Below are 19,611 nucleotides of genomic sequence, written 5' to 3'. Positions count from 1 at the left end.
CTGACTTGTGTAGCAGGGAGGCCTTCTGCTTTGTCACGTGCAAATGTCGCTCACCATGGAGCTGATCCCCTAGTCTAGCCTGAGTGTGGCCGTAAAGTTTTTCTCCCAAAGGACACACTGGGAATGGACTATGGCACTGCCATCAGGATGGTGAATACCCAAAGGCCAAATGGCCAGGCCTCTAAGGTTAAATGGAAGGCCTTCCATAGACAGATTCTTGTGCCATCGAAAGCAGCATCCTGCACTAGCCTTAGGGAGTCTGGCTTCTCTGCTTGCCTCTGCCCTCGCTGGATCTCTGCTTCCTCAGCTTTCAAATGCATCGTCACATAATCATGAACAAGACCAAGCGTGCAGTTATGAATGAGGGTGCTTTGAGGTGTTCTGGAAATCTTCAGATGGACAGTCCCAGTAGGTAATTATGAATGTGGATGTGGGATTTAAAGGAGAGGAGAAGTTTAAAACTGAAAGAAGGAGAGGTAAGAATTATCAGGTCCCTTCAGGGGAGTCCTGGACTGGACTGAACTCCACAGTCCTAAGGGAATCTGTGATGTTAATTTTACGTGTCAACTTGCCTGGGCTAAGGGATGCCAAGGAAGCTTTCTGGGTGTGTCTGTGAGGTTGCCTTCATAACAGATCAGTATTTCAATCAGTAGACTGAATAAAGAAGACTGTCTTCACTAATGGAGTGCATGTCACTCAATCATCCTAAGGCCACTGAGAGCCTGAGTAGAACCAGAAGGGTGAGGAAGGATGAATTTGCTCTCTCAGCTTGAGTTGAGACATCCATCTTCTTCTGCCTTCTTATATCAGCACTCCTGCTGGTCGCGTCTTTGTACTCAGACTGGGACATAGATCATCAGCCCTCCCGGTTCTCAGGCCTTCGAACTTGGACTGAATAGTGCCAATGGCTTTCCTGGTTCTTTGGGTGCAGATGGCAGATCAAGGAACTTCTTGGCCTCCATCATCACATGAGCCAATTCCTATAATAAACCTCCTCATATCTATTTGTCTATCTATCTATCTATCTATCCATCCGTCCAACCATTCATCCATCCATCTATCCAGCTTATGTTTCTCTGGAGAACCCTAATACAGAATCTACAAACCAGTATATCAGAAAAAGAGGGGAAATTAAGAATCTAGTCCATGCCTTACTAATGATGTACTTCTCCCCATCATAATTCCATTTCCATTCCTCACTGCCCAGCCTACAATAGTCTACAGCAATATTTCCATTCCTTCTCCTCCAACCAGGATTCCCTAACCAACCCACTCTTCGGACAGTAAACATGGGTTATTTACTGCTATCTCAGAGACTCCCTTGTGTGTTTTTCAACCTTCACGCTGGTTGCCTTCTGATAGCCTGTGAGTTTCTCAGGGCCAGGGCACAAGACTTACTTCTCCCTATGGCCCCATACTTAACACAGAGCCTGACAAGAGCAGGTACTCAGCAAAGGCAGAAAGGAAAGAAAAAGGGAAGAAGGTAGGCAGGTTTCAGCAGGGAAGGGGTCATAGTACAAAGTGTGTGCAAAGAACACAAGGGGAATACAGCAGGCTCCAGCCCCGCCACAAGCTCTGCGCTCAGAACCCACACAGAACCAGTGAGCACAGCCCAGGGAGATGGACCGCGAAGCATTAGGAGAGTAGCAGTGGCTGGCTAGGTGAATGGAGCTAAAGCCAGGGATGCTGGCAAGGACCTGGGAGCCAGAGAGTGGCAGAATTCCCAGCCTAAGTGCTGCAAACAGACTGTAGCAAAATGAGGTCAACTGTTAATGTAAGCAGGCCTGAGGCAAGGAGGAGAGTATAAACAAATGAGATGCTACTGTGTTTTTTTTAATTCACATATATTTATTAAAAAATTTGATTATGCTCTATTCTGTTTCCCAAGTTGCTCTTCACTTAGCTATATATTCCAACCATGGCTGCACATGGAGCACCATCACATTGTACCGGTATGCCATAATTCTTTTATCTAAATCTTTAAAGATTTCAGAATTTTTTCTTGTTTTTTTTTTTTTAAGATTATTTATTTATTTATTTGACAGAGATCACAAGTAGGCACAGAGGCAGGCAGAGAGAGAGAGGAGAAAGCAGGCTCCCTGCTGAGCAGAGAGCCCGATGCGGGGCTTGATCCCAGGACCCTGGGATCATGAGCTGAGCTGAAGGCAGAGGCTTTAACCCACTGAGCCACCCAGGCGCCCCCAGAATTTTTTCTTGTTTGGTTGTTTCAGAAAGTGCTGTGCTAAATATCTTTATGCATTAAGTCTTTGATAGCTGTGTAACTAGTTTCTAGAAGTGGAAATCCTATTTGGATACAGGGCAGAGATTGCTAGTTGCCTCTAAATATCCATGATTCCCTACTTCTTTATTTTTTATTTTATTTTCTTTCCAGTGTTCCAAGATTCATTGTTTATGTACCACACCCAGTGCTCCATATAATACGTGCCCTCCTTAATGCCTACCAGGCTCACCCATCCCCTCACCCACCTCCTCTTGAAAATCCTCAGTTTGTTTCTCATGCTTCATCTCCCCCTCCAACCTTCCCCAACTCACTTTTCTCCTTTCCTTCTTCTAATGTCCTCCATGCTATTTCTTATGCTCCACAAGTAAGTGAAACCATATGATAATTGACTTTCTCTGCTTCACTTATTTTGCTCAGCATAAACTTATCAGGACAAGAAACAACAAGTGTTGGAGAGGTTGTGGAGAAAGGGGAACCTTCTCACACTGCTGGTGGGAATGCAAGTTGGTGCAGACACTTTGGAAAACAGTGTGGAGATTCCTTAAGAAATTAAAAATAGAGCTACCCATGACCCTGCAACTGCACTACTGGGTATTTACCCCAAAGATGCAGATGTAGGGAAAAGAAGGGCCATCTATACCCCAATATTCATAGCAGCAATGTCCACAATAGCCAAACTGTGGAAAGAGCCAAGATGCCCTTCAACAGATGAATGGATAAAGAGATGCTACCATGTTAACAGATGCAGGAGTAATGGTGAGAATTTTCAGGGTACAGTTCACACTAAGAAAGTGAGCCTCCAATCATTATCACTTTCTGGAAGAATCCCCTCTCCCAATCTATTCTCACAACCTTCTCTGCTGCCCACAATACCCTTTCCTCTGGCAGATACACCTAATTCATCCCTTACTGCCGAAAAGTATGCTAGGAATTTCTTTGGTCATTCACACAGCAGTCTGTGCTGAATTGTGTGGTTAACCCGCAGTATTCCTCCTGCTTTCTGGTTACAGCCCAAACAGGGCTTTAGCAGGCTCACCAGCCCATGGAAGACACTCCACGGTAGTCTCCCCACCACCAAGCCCGGCCAGACTCTTCTCCCATCTCCCCTGTCCTATAGCTCTGAGGACGCCCAGTCTCCTTGTACAACTTCTAGCATACATTTCCTAACACCTGCTCATTGCTGGGCCATATGCGGAGTTATGACGACAGATGAACAAAGCTGTTTCTACTCTCAAAGAGCTCCCCATTTAAAGGGTAACAGGAAAATAGACTGCTATTTAAAAGAAAGAAAAAAGAAAGCAGATATAAAGGGTTATAGAATCCCAGAGAAAAGTAAGAGGGAAAGGTTGAACATGTCTGGGAAGAGGCTGGAAAGGCATCCTGGAGAAGGTGAAAAGTGAGTTGAAAAGAAAAAAAGAAAGAAAGGAAGGAAGAAAGGAAGGAAGGAAGGAAGGAAGGAAGGAAGGAAGGAAAAGAGAAAGACCATAAGGATAGAGCTGACAGGAGAAAACAAGCTTTGCTGGAGAGGAGCCACTCCCACTTCCAATGGACTTCTCCTCATTATCTGAGCTGCTGAGGAAGTAAGACAAGGTGTATGCTTGCCTTCCTCTCCATAGCATCCCCCTGCCCCAACAACTACTCTGTAGACCTTTCTCCACACCCTTCTCCATACCCCTGCTAAAAGCTCAAAGGCTACACTAGCCGTTGGCCCAGGATTAACCACAGTAGGCATATACTGAAAACCATAGCTACCATTTATTTAGGGGAAATTAGGACACAGGGAACTTAACAAATGTACCCAAGGTCACAAAGCCACTGGATGATAGAGCCGCTGGCTTGATTTCAAATGGAATTCTTATACTCTATCTTGCTTCTTCCACCAGAAGTGGAGGACAGGACAACAAAGTACCAAAAAACACTGAAATAGAAGCCAGAGACAGGGTCTGAGCCATGGCTCAGCTATTTAAGAGCTTAATGACCTCTAAAAACTCAACTCATCTCCTAAGCCTCCATTTCTCTGAGACATTCCCTTCGGAGGAGGAAAAGCCCCCTCAGTGAATGATCGGGGCCCAGAGTGAGGCATCAGCCAAGGCCTCCACGGCAAGCTGCCTTGGGACTTCGTGCGTCAGAGCACACCTAACCCCTGACCATGGATGGCACTGTTAGGAGAGCCCCGAAGAGATCATGCAAGCCTAGAGCCAGCTCTGCCGGCAGAGACTGAAAAGGCCACATGCAGTCTGCAGCCATGAGGGGACGACAGAGATGCCTTCCACTGTTGGAAAATGGGCCCTGAGGTGCTCTGTGATGAGCCAGTCTGACCCTTCTTCCCCCTTCCCAAACTCGGGAGGCTGCTGGGGACAGAGGGACCCTGATCACTCAGCAGACCTTCATGGCTACTGCACAACAAACCTCTGATCTGAGATTTCTTAAGCTTCAACTGAGGGCAGGATTTTCATTAAGGCTGGGCAAGGTAGCTGTACCTGGCCCAGGTTCTCTGGGGTGTTTATCTACTACCTGCTTTCTGGTGAGCCGGAAGGACCACAGCCTTAAGAACTCACCCTTGGGGCAGAAGCAGCTCAGCAGTACCAGCCATCACACTAAGCCTGCATGGGGTTGTGGGGTTGGATAGGGAACAGTGCTGAATTTGGCATTTTAGCCCATGCTTAGATGGGAAACAGAGCTGGAGGGCCCCACAGGACACAGACCAAGGGATTCTTTGCAGGTACCCCTCATGCACAGCTCCATCCTTGCAGAAGTCTCCTGGCAAAGAGCTTCCTAGTATTTTCCTCAGATTCCATCTGGCAATTTTCAAAAAATTTTCTTTAACGAGCCATCAGTAGGAAAGTATTCAAATGGTATTTGCCATCAGAATAGCTGCTGGATTCCAAAATCTTAGCTCCCAGGAGAACACCCAGGTCTATCAGAGTCCTTGAAGGAGGGACCCAGTAAGAGCCTATTTAATGACAAAGCCCATCTTACAAATAAGGAAACCTAAATCTAGGTAGGAGAACTGAATTGACAAAGGTCACTTGATAAGGCAAGGGCCAAGGACCAATTCCTAAAAGTACAGGATATAGATAAGCAGCGGAAGGAACAGATTTCCTGTCTTTTATCCTTTTACCAGGACACTTATCAATCAAAGGGTTTCCCCTCAAAAACCATTGAATGTTCACCTGAAAGGAATCAAAATCCTTTAGTTCAATTGTTTCATAATACAAATCAGAAAACACATCCTGAGAAAACCAACCTATACAAGGTCACACAATAAGTGGAAATTTGGAAAAGAGCAAGGTACTTTACTTTCCTAAATTTTACAGGAAGTTCTTAAATGGAAGTCTAAGAGTTATAAAACAAACCAAGTTCTACATGTTTCATTACCATTGAGATATAATTCATATACCCTAAAATTCACTCTTTTTAAATGTACAATTCAGGGGCACCTGGGTGGCTCAGTTGGTTGAGCGTTTACCTACTGTTCAGGTCATGATCCTGGGGTCCCAGGATTCGGCCCCTGAATCAGGCTCCCTGCTCAGCGGGGAGTCTGCATCTCTCTCTCCCTTTGCCCCTCTCTCCATTCATGCTCTCTCTCTCACTCAAATAAATAAATCTTTGAAAAATAAAAATAAAAAATGTACAATTCAGTGGTTTTATCATATTTACAAGGTTGTGCAACCACAAGCACAATTAATTTTAGAACATTACCATTACCCCAAAAGAAACCTTATACCCACTAGCAGTCCCTCCCCATTTCTTCCTCCAGTCTCTCTGCCAGCCACCCACCTGTATTCCGTCTCTACAGATGTATCTATTCTGGATATTTCACATAAATGGAATCATACAATAGGTAACCTTTTACGTCTATCTTCTTTTACTTAGCATGCTTTCCAGGTTCACCTATGTTGTGGCATGTATTAGAACTTAATTCCTTCTTGTGGCAAAAGAACAGTCCATTGTACTGATATACTACCGCTTACTTAGCCACATGTCCACTGATGGACACTTGGGTTATTTCCACCTTCTGACCACTGTGAACAGTGCTGCTCTGGATAGGTGTACCTGGGCTTGTTTGAGAGCTTGTTTTCAATTCCTTGGGTACATTCCTGGGCTATATGGTAACTCTACGTTTAACCTTCTGAGGAACAACCACACTGTTTTCCATGGTAGCCGAATCATTTTACATTATCATTAGAAATGTACGAAGATTCTAATTTCTTCACACCCTTGCCAATACTAGTTATTTTCCACATTTTGTCTCCCTGTTTTTGTTTTTAAGATACCTATCCTAGTGTGTATGAAGTGTCTTCTTACCTCTCAGAAAACACTGTTTGTTGCTGCCCTCTGACTCCGGTAGGTTAGGTTACATGTAAGCTATAGGCTGTATGAAGGTAGCCTAGGAGAAAATACCTCTCCCATGCTGGTATCAGCCTAACCTGCTACACTAGCCCCTCTTGCTACCTCTGGCCCCCTGGACCCATTATCGGCACCTAGGACTCTGGTTCCCATGCTTTCCAGCCCCAGTTGATGTTCCCAGACAGAATCCTTGCCTACTTTGACCTGCAGTTTCTAATTCACCCTTTCAGATATGGTAAATCCTATTTTGATACAGAACAATAACAGTCTGATAATACATCTCAGAATACTAAAGAAGGCTTTCAGGCTGCGAAAGGCCTCCCATTCCTGGTGGGGAACAGAGGATAGCCTCTGCAAAAGTAGCCTAGCTTTTATCACTGGGTTTGATTCTTCTGCTGTAAGTCTTGGTGGTATATACAAAGAAAGGGATGTAAGCTGTTCATGGGAAAGTCTAGTAAAGCTCCCTTCATTTTTCAAGACTCAGCTCAAGAATGATCTCCTCCATAAAGCTTCTTGGACTCAAATTGAAAACTTGTCCCCATTTTGTGCTCTCAGCTGAATTCTGGAAACGTTTCCATGACAGCTGTAACACTGTATTTGTTGATCACTTACTGTATTGTTGATGTGCTTATCGCCATTTAAATGGAACTTTTTTTTTTTTTAAGATTTTATTTATTTGTCAAAGAGAGAGAGCACACGCAAGAGAGAGGGCGAGCTTAAGCAGTGGGAGTGGCAGGCAGAGGGAGAAGGAGGCTTGCTGCTGACCAACAAGCTGGTGCAGGACTTGATCATGACCTGAAGGCAGATGCTTAACTGATAAGCCACCCAGGTGTCCCTAGATGGAGCTTCTTGAAAGCAGGGACCCTGTCATTTAAACTGGTATACCGTAGTTGTTCAATAAATGTCAGTGAATGAGAAGCCTTTGCTCAGTAGTGGGCCTCCCATAAACGCTAGAGACATCCATTGTGTCATTTATCCAAAACTTATAAATGAATGGTAAGCAAAAATGTGCCCTAAGACAGAAAGAAAGAAAGAATGAAAAACAAGCAAGCAAGAGAAGAGGAAGAGAAAGAGAAAGAGAAAAAGGAAACCAGTCTTCTCTCATGTTGCTTTGTTTTACATTTTCAAAAGACACAGACCTTCTGGGAAAGGCAATACTATAGAAAAATTAAAAAAAAAAAAAAAAAAAGACCAGTGGTTGTCAGGGATTGAGGGGGAGAGAAGGATACACAGGTGGAGCACAGAGGATCTTTAGGGCAGTGAACTAGCCTATATGATACTGTAATGATGGTAGGTCATATCATTTTACACTTGTCCAAAACCATAGACTGTGCAACACCAAGAGTCAAGTCCAATATAAAGTGTGGACCCTTGAATGCTGGTGATATGTCAGTGTAGGTTCATCATTTGTTACAAATGTACCACTCATGGAGGGGGCTAGGCAGGTATGGGGGCAGGGGCATATAGGATATCTGTGTATCTTCATTCAATTTTGATGCAAACCTAGGACTATGCTTAAAAATAAAGCTTATTAAAAATTTAAAAAACAAAAAAGGACAGACCCACCCACCTCTAATGAGACATCAGCTTGGGCGCCATCAAGCCAAACGCATTGGATGGGAAAATTTCTAGAGTCTCCGACCCTGCCCGCTGGCTGCTTCTCTGGACTGATTCTTGGTTCTACCGCATTCTGCTGCTGGCATCCTCAACCGATGCCAACAGCCCCAAAGGGCAAGAAGTGGGCCCTAGAAGCCTGCTTGGTGAAGATTAATTTTCTCAGAAATCTTACCACTTTTGCTCCCCAAGAGTTCACTTAGAATAAGGAAAAGGATGGCAGGGCTGGCCATTCCCACCTTGCAGATCTTCAGGAATTAAACAACCTAATTCTCTCAAGTAATCCCTGGCTGAACAGACTACTCCTTTCTTCGGCCTGAGTATGTCTCTGTGACTCCGTGGAAGTCCACTGAGACCTCTGTGGCTGTTCAAGGACAGAAGATGATCAGCAATCAGTTCATACACTCTGCATGTCCACAGTGAAAGTAAGGAACAGCTAAATGGCGCTCAGACCCTGTGGGTTCCTTATTATCTCTGAGCATACTTTTCATATTTCAGCTTTTGTATTCTTGCTCCGGTTGTTTCTTCCACCAAGAATGTTCTCTCCTGCCACCTGCACGAAATAAAGCCCTACCCACCCTTACAGGCAGAGGTCACATACCACCTCTTCTACAGGATGCCTTCTCTATCCCTCCTCTGGACCTCAGAAGCATTGTGTACCTCTCCGACACATTCATTTTATCCCCTTAGAGCAGAATAGGATTCATCCAGATCTCCCTCTAGGGTCCAGCACAGAACTGGCCTAAAGTGAGTATTTTCTTAATGGATCTAATGAATGGACCTTGCATCTGGCTGTATTAAAATATAACACTATTTGATATCTCATGTTTTCATTTCTTAGTGGAAAGAGCAGAGGTGCTGCCTTGCATGTATGCACAGGGGACCTAGGCCTCCCACCCCCCCAGCCTCGGGTCCCACGGTACATCAGCAGCCCTTCTCTCCGCAGCACTCACAGAGGGGAGGCCCAAACAGCACTGTGTCCAGGGCCTTCAGCTGCAGCTTCTGCCGATGGCTCCGGTCTGTCATCTTCAGCACAGTCCCTGTCATGGTGGTGTTGGTCACAGCAAGCCTGTTGAAACAAAGAGGAGGAACTCAGTTTCCTGCCACTAAAACCAGGAGGGTTACTGGTGGGATTACCCACCTCCTCCAGGAACACTTCCATGACCTCTAGCTCTTGGTGATAGCTCCCCTCTGCACTCCAGAACACAGAGTCTATACCAGTGGTTTTCAACAGGGAGTAAGGAAGGACACATAACATTTACCAAAAATGTTCCCTTTCTGCCCACGTCCGCCATCTCCTGAGAATGCTACTCTCTGAGGATTATCCATCTGTGACCATTCCCACACCCGACTGCAAATTTTCTGTCATGTTTCTCCTGCCAGGGATTATCCACTATACACCTGTCCCCATACTCCCACCATTTGTAAATGCATTCTCCTGTCCAACCCAGCTCCAAACCCTATGCCACATGACCCAGTGATTCTGAGGGCCTCTGATCCTAACCCACTGCCATTAAGTATAAACCTGCTGATGACAAACTGCATTAGTCTTGTTATCCTGTATCTGAGTCACTGCAATTTACTCCCAGATTACTGTTATTTTTTATGACCTTCAACATACTATTCATGATAACTCTAATAAGAGAGGGTCTGTAAACAAGAAAATGACCCAGGAAAAACTGGACTTTGTTTCTCTTCTGCTGGAACACAGTGGGTTTAGGAGGAGACGGGTATAAGATATGAAAGTTTATCAGTACACTGGTCTGGGCCCCACACATGAGCATTTACCACTATCCTACTCCATGAAGGCAGTGCTCTTTTCTGATGCATAGTTTTGTCTCCCCCGGTAGAAGAGAGCCCTCTGACATCGTGGTGTGTGATTTACACTCCTCCCTGGGCATGCAGGAGCAGCTACTTCCTTCTCTAGCCCTGGGAAGCAATCAAGCCAGCCCGCCTATAAGAGAGACACTGCGATGGGGCGGGGGATGGGGGGCAGCAGGTAAAGGGGTCAGGAGATGAAGCTTCTGGTCCCAGCTGAGTCAGCAACTCACTTGCCTGATCCTGAGCAGCTTGGTCTCTCCTCTGGGACCCTGTCTCCTCCTGTATAAACTTATGGAAAATCAGATGCTTCCTACAAGCCTGAGAGTTCTCTTTAGAGAGAAAACTTCTATCAGGTGTACTGGCCTTCATCTAACTCATCAAAATAAATGTCATCTTTTCCACAGTCTATTTGTCAAAGAAACCTAAGAATTGGAATAGTATCTATTTCTGAGCAATGAGAGAAATGAGAAAGGAGCTAACATTTACCAAGCAACTGCTGTGTATCTTGTACCATTCTGATACTTCACATACAACACCTTAGTCCTCTGACTTTAGAAACACAGTTCTGTCATTAGCTCCACTTAACAGGTAAGAAAACTAAGACTTAGAGTTACCTGCCCACAGTCATACAGTAAGTAAATGGCAAAGGCAGAAATGAACTCAAATCCTTCAGACTCTTCCTCACCTTATACCATGATGCCTCCTTCCCACACACCAAGCACACCAAGCACTGAGGCTCCATGCTTCCTACTCTCACTAATGTGCCACAGCTTGGCTTCCTCTACCCCTCTGCCTGGCTTGGCTGGGTCTGGCTACAAGAGGACTACTGAGCCCATGACCTGAGAACTAACTTCTTATCCTATGTTTTAAGGATAATGTTTATCCTTAGAGTTTTAATCTAAGCCATAGCTATTCCTCAAGATGGAATGAACCAGGCATCCACAAGGCAATGCTGCTGTTTCCATGGGTAATGAGAAAGAAACCTAAATCCTGGAGCTTCATGGTCAGTCATGTATTTAATGGGGTCTAATGCATTTCTTTGTCCTCAGGGCCCAGGAGAGAACCCTGCCCGGGGTAGATGATTGGTAACATTTTGTTAAAGAGAACTGCACTGAATATTTCCAAGAAGCCTATCTTCAACTACATGGGGAAAGAGGAAGATGCAGTGGAAGAAAGCAGGGCACTTAGAACCAAGGAGACCTGGGTTCAAGTCCCAGCTCCACCACTTACCAGTTTGGATTAAATCATAAAATATCTGAAATTCAGTTTGCTCACCCAAAAGCTGGGGTAGTTAATTCCTTCCTCCCAGAATTGTGAGGGTCAATTGAAATAAGAGGTAGGCAAGTATTCTATAAGGGGATGTACCAACATTAGGATTACTACTCTCTCCAGAGTAGAGGAAGCTGTGAAGAGAAGGCTGCAGGTAACAGAGGAGGGAACAGGCAGCTCATCTGGGCCTGGACAGCAGTGCCCAGTAGTTCTGGGGGTAGAGGCTGCCATGTGTGGGCATTCCAACAGCTTCACCTTCCCCTTTCCCCTTTGTGGAAGCTCACAACCAGGTGCACCTACGTAACAAGATGACAGATCATATGTAAGCAGCACTTACCAGACAGTGAGCCCTTTGAGGGCAGGGGCAGGCTGTTGTCAGCTTTATCCCCAGCACCCAGCACAAGTGCTTGGCACAGAGGAGGTACCCAGTAAATATGTATCGAATGAGTAAGTAAATGGATTAATAACTGAATGACACATGGCACTAGTTTGACATCCCAAGAAGCCCACGCAGTGCTCCATCCCTTCCCCACTCCTGCCACAGGCCCTGGCGCACTGTGCCTGTGAAGGAGGCAGAGTTAGGGGACCGCAGCCCTTGCAAGAGTCTTTCCAGAAAGGAGGCTGGGGCCGAGGGAGTCACGCCAGCCTTGCACTGCCTCTTTAGAGCAGATACACAGAATATGGATAATTCAGGGGAGGCTAACAGAGCCCCGAGGCTCCTGCTGGGGGCACAGCAAAAGAGGAAAGAAACATCCACAGGCTTTGAAGTCTACCCAGATCTAGTTTCAAATCAGTTTTGCCTCTTAACTAGCCACATGACCTTGAAAACGTTACTTAGCCATGTTCACCATCTATATGCAATAACACCTACCTTACAGGATTGATGTGAGAATTAAATGAGATACTGTATACAATGTGTTGAACAGCAGTGCCTGCCACGTACCAAGCATCCAATAAATGGCAGCTCTTAGTACTATGCCCAGGCGTGGCAGAAATACTAAATGAGAGAATGGATGCCAAGTGACCGTCATGCTTTATGGTAAGTGCACAATAGATGTGAGAAGAGGAGAGGTCTACAGATTCTGCCCTGGAAAGGAAACCTCATTTAACTGGCCAGAGCAACCTGAAAGTAGGCGAACCCCCCCCACCCCCGCATTCCCCACACCCCCAGGGGAGGGAATCCAGTCTCCTCCTGACCTCGGCATGGCATGGCCACTAAGTTGCAGCTTCCGGAAGGTCTCCTCATATTGAGGCAGCTCCACATATGTGATCAGCCACTGCACCACCTCGTCCACGGTCCAGTTGTACACTGTGGGAAGAGACAAGACAAGCCATGACTCCAGAATGCAAGCACTACTGTAACTTACCGTCAGAATAACATCAGCCTTCTCACTGACCGCATACTTATATGCTTATCATCTCCCCCTCCCACAGAATCCTAAGTATTATGGAGTACATACTGTACTTTCTGTTTGACCTGTAGGGGATGGACTCGCTCTTTCACTACACCAGCATTTGGGATGAAGTCATCCTGAACTAGAATACGATCATAATACTACTACTAAATGCCATTCTTTACCTGGCACCTACTACTGTTCTAGGTACTGTTCTAGGAGCCTCCTATATATTAACTCATTAATCTTCACAACTACCATGTGAAAGATAGTCCTATTTTTTCTCTATTTCACAGATGAAAAAACTGAATACAGAGACATTATATATAACTTCCCCATACTGTGCAGCTAGGAATTGGTAAAGCAAAGGTCTGGACTCAAGCAATGTGGCTCCAGACCCATGCTCTCAGCCATTATGTACTCTTGTGCTCTTGTGCCCTCTCTCTCTAGTTGACAGATAAACAGATGGCTGGATGGATCATATCCAGGGTATATGTATCAGATGACACCTACTAACACTGGCGTGCTGAACCTAAAAAGCCTGGGGGCAACTGAGTTTCAGCAAAAACATCATTTTATTGGATTTGAAGTTTGCTTTTACTTAATGTATCAATCTGGTTTTGTTTATATTTGTATACAAATTTTATATAGTGACTTAAACCTCATTTTGTTTATATATTTTCAAATAATAATTATTATAACAAAAACAATTTAAGTCAGCATCATAGGTCCAAGATAAATTATTTCCCTTAAGAGGAATCTGTACATTCCTCAAGTTTGAAAATGACTGCTGTGAGCAGCAAGAAGCCAAAAAAGTTCTGAAACAGAATGAAATAGTGAGATTCTCAGCCACTTCTCTTAAGGTCCGTCCGTGTCTTTCGCAAAAACTACCTTTCATCAGAATGCTGTCCAGGTTCCTTCTAAACGTCAGACAACAGTGAAGACATGGACTATGTCCCGTTCACTGTTGCCCACCCCACCACACTATCTCTAAAGCAGGGCTACTCTGGGGGACCTGGGTGGCTCAGCCGGTTAAGTGTCTGACTCTTGATGCTGATTCAGGTCATGATCTCAGGGTTGTGAGATCAAGCCCCCAGGTCAGGCTCTATGCTCAGAAGGGAGTCCGCTTGAAGACTCTCTCTCTTCCTCTTTCCTCTTCACCTCTCCTTCTACCCCTCTCCCCAACAGTCTCTTTCTCGGGCCTCTAAAATAAAGAAATAAATCATAAAATAAAGTAGTATACATATATATACATACATAGTAGCATCAATAAGAATTGACTCAAAGAATAATGACTCCCACATGAGGAGTTCCAGACATGTTCTGACTGTGGGCCCCCAAACAGAAACAACAATCTCCTTAAATACACAGCAGCAACAGCGCAGGTGTCGGGCTGTTTGTGTCATGCTCAGGGAAGCTGGAGAAGCTGGAAGGCTGAACCTGTCCCTTCATTCTCTTACCTCCCCTATAGTGCGGCCCAGCCCATGGTACAGACTAGACACTCAGACACCCTGCAGGAAACAAGGTTGAAGGAAAAAATGCTCCAATCTCTCAATATCCTCAAGTAGCTTCTAGAACTCAGGAGGGAAGTTCTGAAGCTGAGAGACTTTGGGGGTAAGCTATCTGCAAAAGCACAGGAGATGAGAAGGGGAAGGGGCTTGGGGAGATCTAGTGCCCCCAGACTGCATCCTAAAAGCTTAGGCTAAGGGTGTTTAGTCATTGCTTGGTTAAATTTCGAATTCCCAGACTAGAAAACATTGAAAAGAAGACAGAAATTAATGTCCAAGAGCTACGTTCAAATCCTAGGGCTTGGGAAAGGAGGGATGAAAGATCAGGGTTAGAAAAGTGGGACATGGGGCGCCTGGATGGCTCAGTCGTTAAGCGTCTGCCTTCAGCTCATGGTCCTGGGATGGAGCCCCACATGGGACTCACTGCTTGGCGGGAAGCCTGCTTCTCCCCCTCCCCCTCCCCCTGCTTGTGTTCCTTATCTCACTGTGTCTCTCTCTGCCAAATAAATAAACAAAATCTTTAAAAAAAAATACTCTGTAGTAATGTTGAATACTAATAAATTTATTTTTAAAAAAAAGAAAGAAAGAAAGAAAAGTGGGACGTATTAGCCTTTTCTTCCTGAGAAGGAACGTAACTGCCACTGTACACATCTGATGACATGACAAATGTGCTCGTTCACTATGGTCTGGAATGCCGGCTAGTGAAGGTGTAGCAGAGTGACACACAGATCTGAGGCAGACAGACAAGTACCGGCCTGTGAAGTGTGGGGAACAACACGCTCCCGCCACTGCTGCCAAGGGCGCTCGGCCGCGTCTCACACAAAGGGGCCTTTCTGCTAGGCATGTGGAGTGGAAAGAAGGCCACTTTTTTGTTGCTAGAAAGGCCTGCGGCTAGCTGAGCTACAAGGGCCTTTTGTCTCCTGGGAGGACGCCTTAATACAAGTGCAAGCATAGACGCAGGCGTGGGGGAACTCCTCTAGCTGCACCCTCTGCCGTGGTGCAGATGGGCAGGAGGCACTCTCGACCAGGGCTTCTCAGTCTGCACCGCTGACATTCTGGGCAGAAGAATTCCTTGTCAGGGTGCTGTCTTCTGCAGTGGAGTGTGTTTAATAATATTCCCCAACATCTAGCCACTAGACGTAGCATGCTGCCACTTGTGACCCTCAGAAATGTCTCTGGGTACTGCCAAATGTTCCCTGGAGGACAGGATGCCCCACCCCACCCACCCCGGCTGGGAACCACTGCTCTAAACACTACATTAACTGAAACAGAGAGGCTATAAGGGGGCCACCTTACTCCAGGAAGGATGGACTCTCAACATAGTCATCCCCCACATGGCTAAGCTATAGGGGACAGGATAAGGGCTTCAGCTGTGAGGATAAGTCTCAAGATAGTTCTTCTGTGTGTGTGCGTGTGCATGTGTGTGCTCCACACATCGTTCTGCTACCAACGGAGACACCCTATCTGGGTAGGTTCGGCAGCATGGTATGACCATCCAGAGTCACCACAGTCTGAGCCAAGTAAGCCAGGACAGGCTGCATCCTTGTCAGAGGGCAACCTGTGTCCCTCTCACTCAGTAGTCAAGGCGAGATATAAGGGCCTCTTGTCCCTAAGGTTCAAATACCTAAAAGCTAAAAGTCTTGTTCTGCTTTCTTATTCCAAAAGAGAAAATGTGAAGAATCTCCAGGCCAAAGTGAGGAAGAAGGTAAAAGCAAGTACTGAGAGCTGTGGCTGTCAGCAGAAGGCCAAAGAATTTGGCAAAAAGGGCTTCATACAGATACAGTCTCCAAATGACTCATGTGTCCAAATTCCAGGAGGACATGGGAGCAAGAGACAGTCTTCTAAAGTCATGAGCCTCTCATCACCCTGAGCCTGTCCGTGAGGTCCTTAGAGAGATCAAAAACTACATCTCTGGGCAAAACGACAGACAGCACTACAAGGAGTCAGAGAAGGCCAAACCCTTGGCGTTTTCTGTACCAAGTCCTTCCTAAAGAAACCTAGAGATGGCTAACTGTAGTCTCCAACCTTTTTCATGACATACTCTGTGTTTTGCGCATACCTTGCCAATATATGATGATCTGTTTATAAATTAGATTCACATGCTGACATGAGGTATATTATAAAACATATACAGAAATTAAAAAATGAGATAAATGCAATAGAAGTACAAGCTATAGCATTGTCTTGTGGTACCCCAGCTGATTGTCTAGGGCACCTGGACACCCCGGGGCAAACAGCAGAACTCCTCCAACACGAAGACCTTTAAGGCTCCACCCTGGATGCCATCTCGGTCGTAGCTCTTACTTCAGCAGACCTTAGATAGAATCAGGATCTTGCACTATTTTCTCATGCATCCTTGGACATTGGTCACAGATTTCTAGGTCTTTGCTCTTTCCAGAAAAGCTCCTTTCCCTCTCCGAGGCCTGCTAAACACCAACTAACTCTCCTACTTTATTCTGAAATAACCCCCCGAAAATGAAGTCATTCAGGATTGCCAAATACCTGGCCATTTTAGAATGCTAGATTTTAACATATATATGAAAGAGGAAAGAAGTGTGAGCAAAGACAGAACTTTAAATGTGAGGCCTGTTCAGAGAACATGAACTCCAATTTGTCTGGAGTCGAAGGGTAACATATAGAAATAAGAAGAGTGAGGTATTACTGAGGCCAAATGATAAAAGGCCTTGCACACCGGTAGTCTCAAAGTCCAAAATCATTTATTCACTGAAAAAAAACGAAAAAACAAACATCAAACACCTACTACTTGCCAGGCACTGCTCCAGGAGCTAGGGATACAACAGTACACACAACAGAGCCACAGATCCCTGGTGCTTATACGCTGGTGAAGAGAGACAAACTAAAACACCATAAACAAATAACTCTATGTTGGGTGGTGATAAGTACAATGAAGAAAAATAAAGCAGAGTAAAAGAATAAAGAATGGTACTTCCTCAGATCAGTTCGGGGAAGGCCTCTCTGATGAGGTGACACTGGAACAGAAAGTGAAATGAAGGTATGAGCCATGTGCACACTCGGGGTAAAGGGCATTCCAGAAAGATGCAACAGTAAGCATTACCCCCTAGCACTTGAGCTATAGCGATACCTCCGAGAATATGCCAGAACAGATCCTCAGACATGGCCAATTCTTTCTCTTGCCAGAGAAAGAATAAGCAGTAAGAAATGGGCTCCTGAATCATGATCTCTTTCCCCTAATGGACGGGTGGTGTCTCCAAATGAAGCCCTCGTTTAGTTTTGTGGTTTCAAACCCACATCCCAAAAGAAAACTACGTCTGCCAGTCCCTTCTTTGCATCTCCCTCAGACAGCTGTTAGTCACTTGATCTCTCAGTCAGCTTTTGCTCAGCCCTTTGGTCAACCAGTCAGCACAGTGGTTAAGAAGGTGGGTTTCTATTTGAATTCGGGATCTGATGCTTACTAGATGTAGGATCACAGACAGGTTACTTAACCTTTCTGGGCCTCCTTTTTGTCACCTATAAAATGGTGAGAACCACACATCTCACATCACAAGAGCAAAGCAAACATATGGGAAGCTCCTAGCATACATAAATGCCAAGGAAATATTAGCTATTATTAACCTCACTGTTCACCAAGCTATCTTTGGCTACCTACTCTGTTAGGTTCTGGGTAAGTTACTACATACAGAGACCAATATGCACAACTTTTGTCACAAGGGCTCTCTTCTAGAGAAAGAGCCATATAAGAAAACACATGAGGATAAGACAGTGTGATAAGTGTTACATCAAAGGTATGTATGGGGTGATGCAGGGGGACCAAGAAAGGAACAGACTGATTGCTAGAGTGAGACAGAAAAGGCATCACAAAGCCTAGCTTCTTATCTGGCTCCTCTGGATAGAGAACACTCCCAGACACCTATAGAATCTTACCAAAGTGGCCCTCCCTCAAAAGTAGTTCATAGCATAGGCCTATGGTTTGTCTCTATAAATGGTTTCCTTCCGACTTTCACTAGCAGCTTGCCATCTGAGCCTAGAAGGAGGAAGGGGTCTTGGTTTTCTGATGTGGTGTCAACCTCGAGCCCTGAATCATCACTGCAAAAAGAATCCGGTCCTCAGGCCCAGGCCTCATGTGACAGGCACACTAGGCCACCCTGCACCAACCAGGTTGACGTGGCTGCAGAGCAGGAAGAGAACGTAGGTGTCAGAATGTCGAATGATCTTGTTTAAGATCACACAATGGCAGAGGCAAGGACAAACTTTCGTCTCCCTCATCCCTACACTGGGCCAGGCCCTGTGCTCGGTGTTAAGATATAAAAATCATGTAAGATAATGTCCTCAAGCAGTCTGGTGTGAAAACAGGCAAGGGAACAGATAGTTGCAATTAATGTGCTACATGCCAATATGAGATAAGGGTAAGGAGCTGTGGGAACACAGTTGGCACCTAACCTAGCATATGGTTTCAGGGGAAAATTTCCTAAAGAAGGGTATACTTAAATTGAGTCTTAAATGTCAAATAGAATTTAATCAGGTCAACAGGGGGAAGGACAGAGGGAACAGTATATATGAAAGCAGTAAGGGATGAAAGGAAATGATATATCCCAGTAACTGCAAATAAATCAGTGCAGCCATAGAAGAGATGTGGTGAAAAGTTGTAGAAAATAAGGAGCACCTGTACCCCCAATGTTCATAGTAGCAATGTCCACAATAGCCAAACTATGGAAAGAGCCCAGATGTTCATCCGCAGATGAATGGATAATGAATACGTAGGATATACATAAAACAGAATATTACTCAGCCATCAAAAAGAATGAAAGCTTGCCATTTGCAACAACATGGATGGAACAAGAGGGTATTATGCTAAGCAAAATCAGTCAGTCAGAGAAAGACAAATACCATAAGATTTCACTCACATGTGGAATTTAGGAAACAAAACAGATGAACATAAGGAAAAGGAAGGGAAAATAAAATAAGAGAAAAATAGAGAGGGAGGCAAAGCATAAGAGACTCTTAACTACAGGAAACAAACAGGGTGGCTGGAGGGGATGGGGAGATAGGGTAACTGGGTGATGGGCATTAAGGAGGGCACTTGTTGTGATAAGCATTGGGTGTTATATGCACCTGATGAATCACTAAGTTCTACCTCTGGAACTAGTAATATACCATATTTTAACTAAGTTAAACTTAAAAATTTCAGCAAAAATGAACTTACGGGACTTCATCGAGATAAAAATCTTCTGCATAGTAAAGGAAACAGTCAACAAAACTAAGACACAACCCACTCAACAGGAAAAGCTTTTTGCAAATGACATTACAGGTAAAGGGATGGTATCTGAGATCTATAAAGAACTTATCAAACTCAACAAACAAGAAACAAACAATCCAATCAAAAAAAGGGCAGAAGACATGAACAGACACTTATCCAAAGAAGACATGCAAATGG

General features: G+C 44.9%; 1 protein-coding gene across 4 annotated transcripts in view; it reads right to left on the bottom strand.

Moving 5' to 3' along the window:
* Positions 1 to 19,611, bottom strand: part of STIM1 (stromal interaction molecule 1) — a 193,637-nt gene that overhangs the window by 26,388 nt on the left and 147,638 nt on the right. For all 4 annotated transcript variants that reach the window (XM_059134215.1, XM_059134221.1, XM_059134225.1 and 1 more), the window contains exons 4-5: positions 12,494 to 12,605; positions 9,160 to 9,275 (exon numbers count right to left, since the gene is read on the bottom strand). In XM_059134215.1, coding sequence (XP_058990198.1) covers positions 9,160 to 9,275; positions 12,494 to 12,605 — 228 coding nt within the window. The remainder of the gene's footprint in view (positions 1 to 9,159; positions 9,276 to 12,493; positions 12,606 to 19,611) is intronic.

Source organism: Mustela lutreola, chromosome 1 (genome assembly GCF_030435805.1).
Source record: "Mustela lutreola isolate mMusLut2 chromosome 1, mMusLut2.pri, whole genome shotgun sequence".
NCBI classification, from domain to species: Eukaryota; Metazoa; Chordata; class Mammalia; order Carnivora; family Mustelidae; genus Mustela; species Mustela lutreola.
This window is presented reverse-complemented; position numbering and strand designations above follow the sequence as displayed.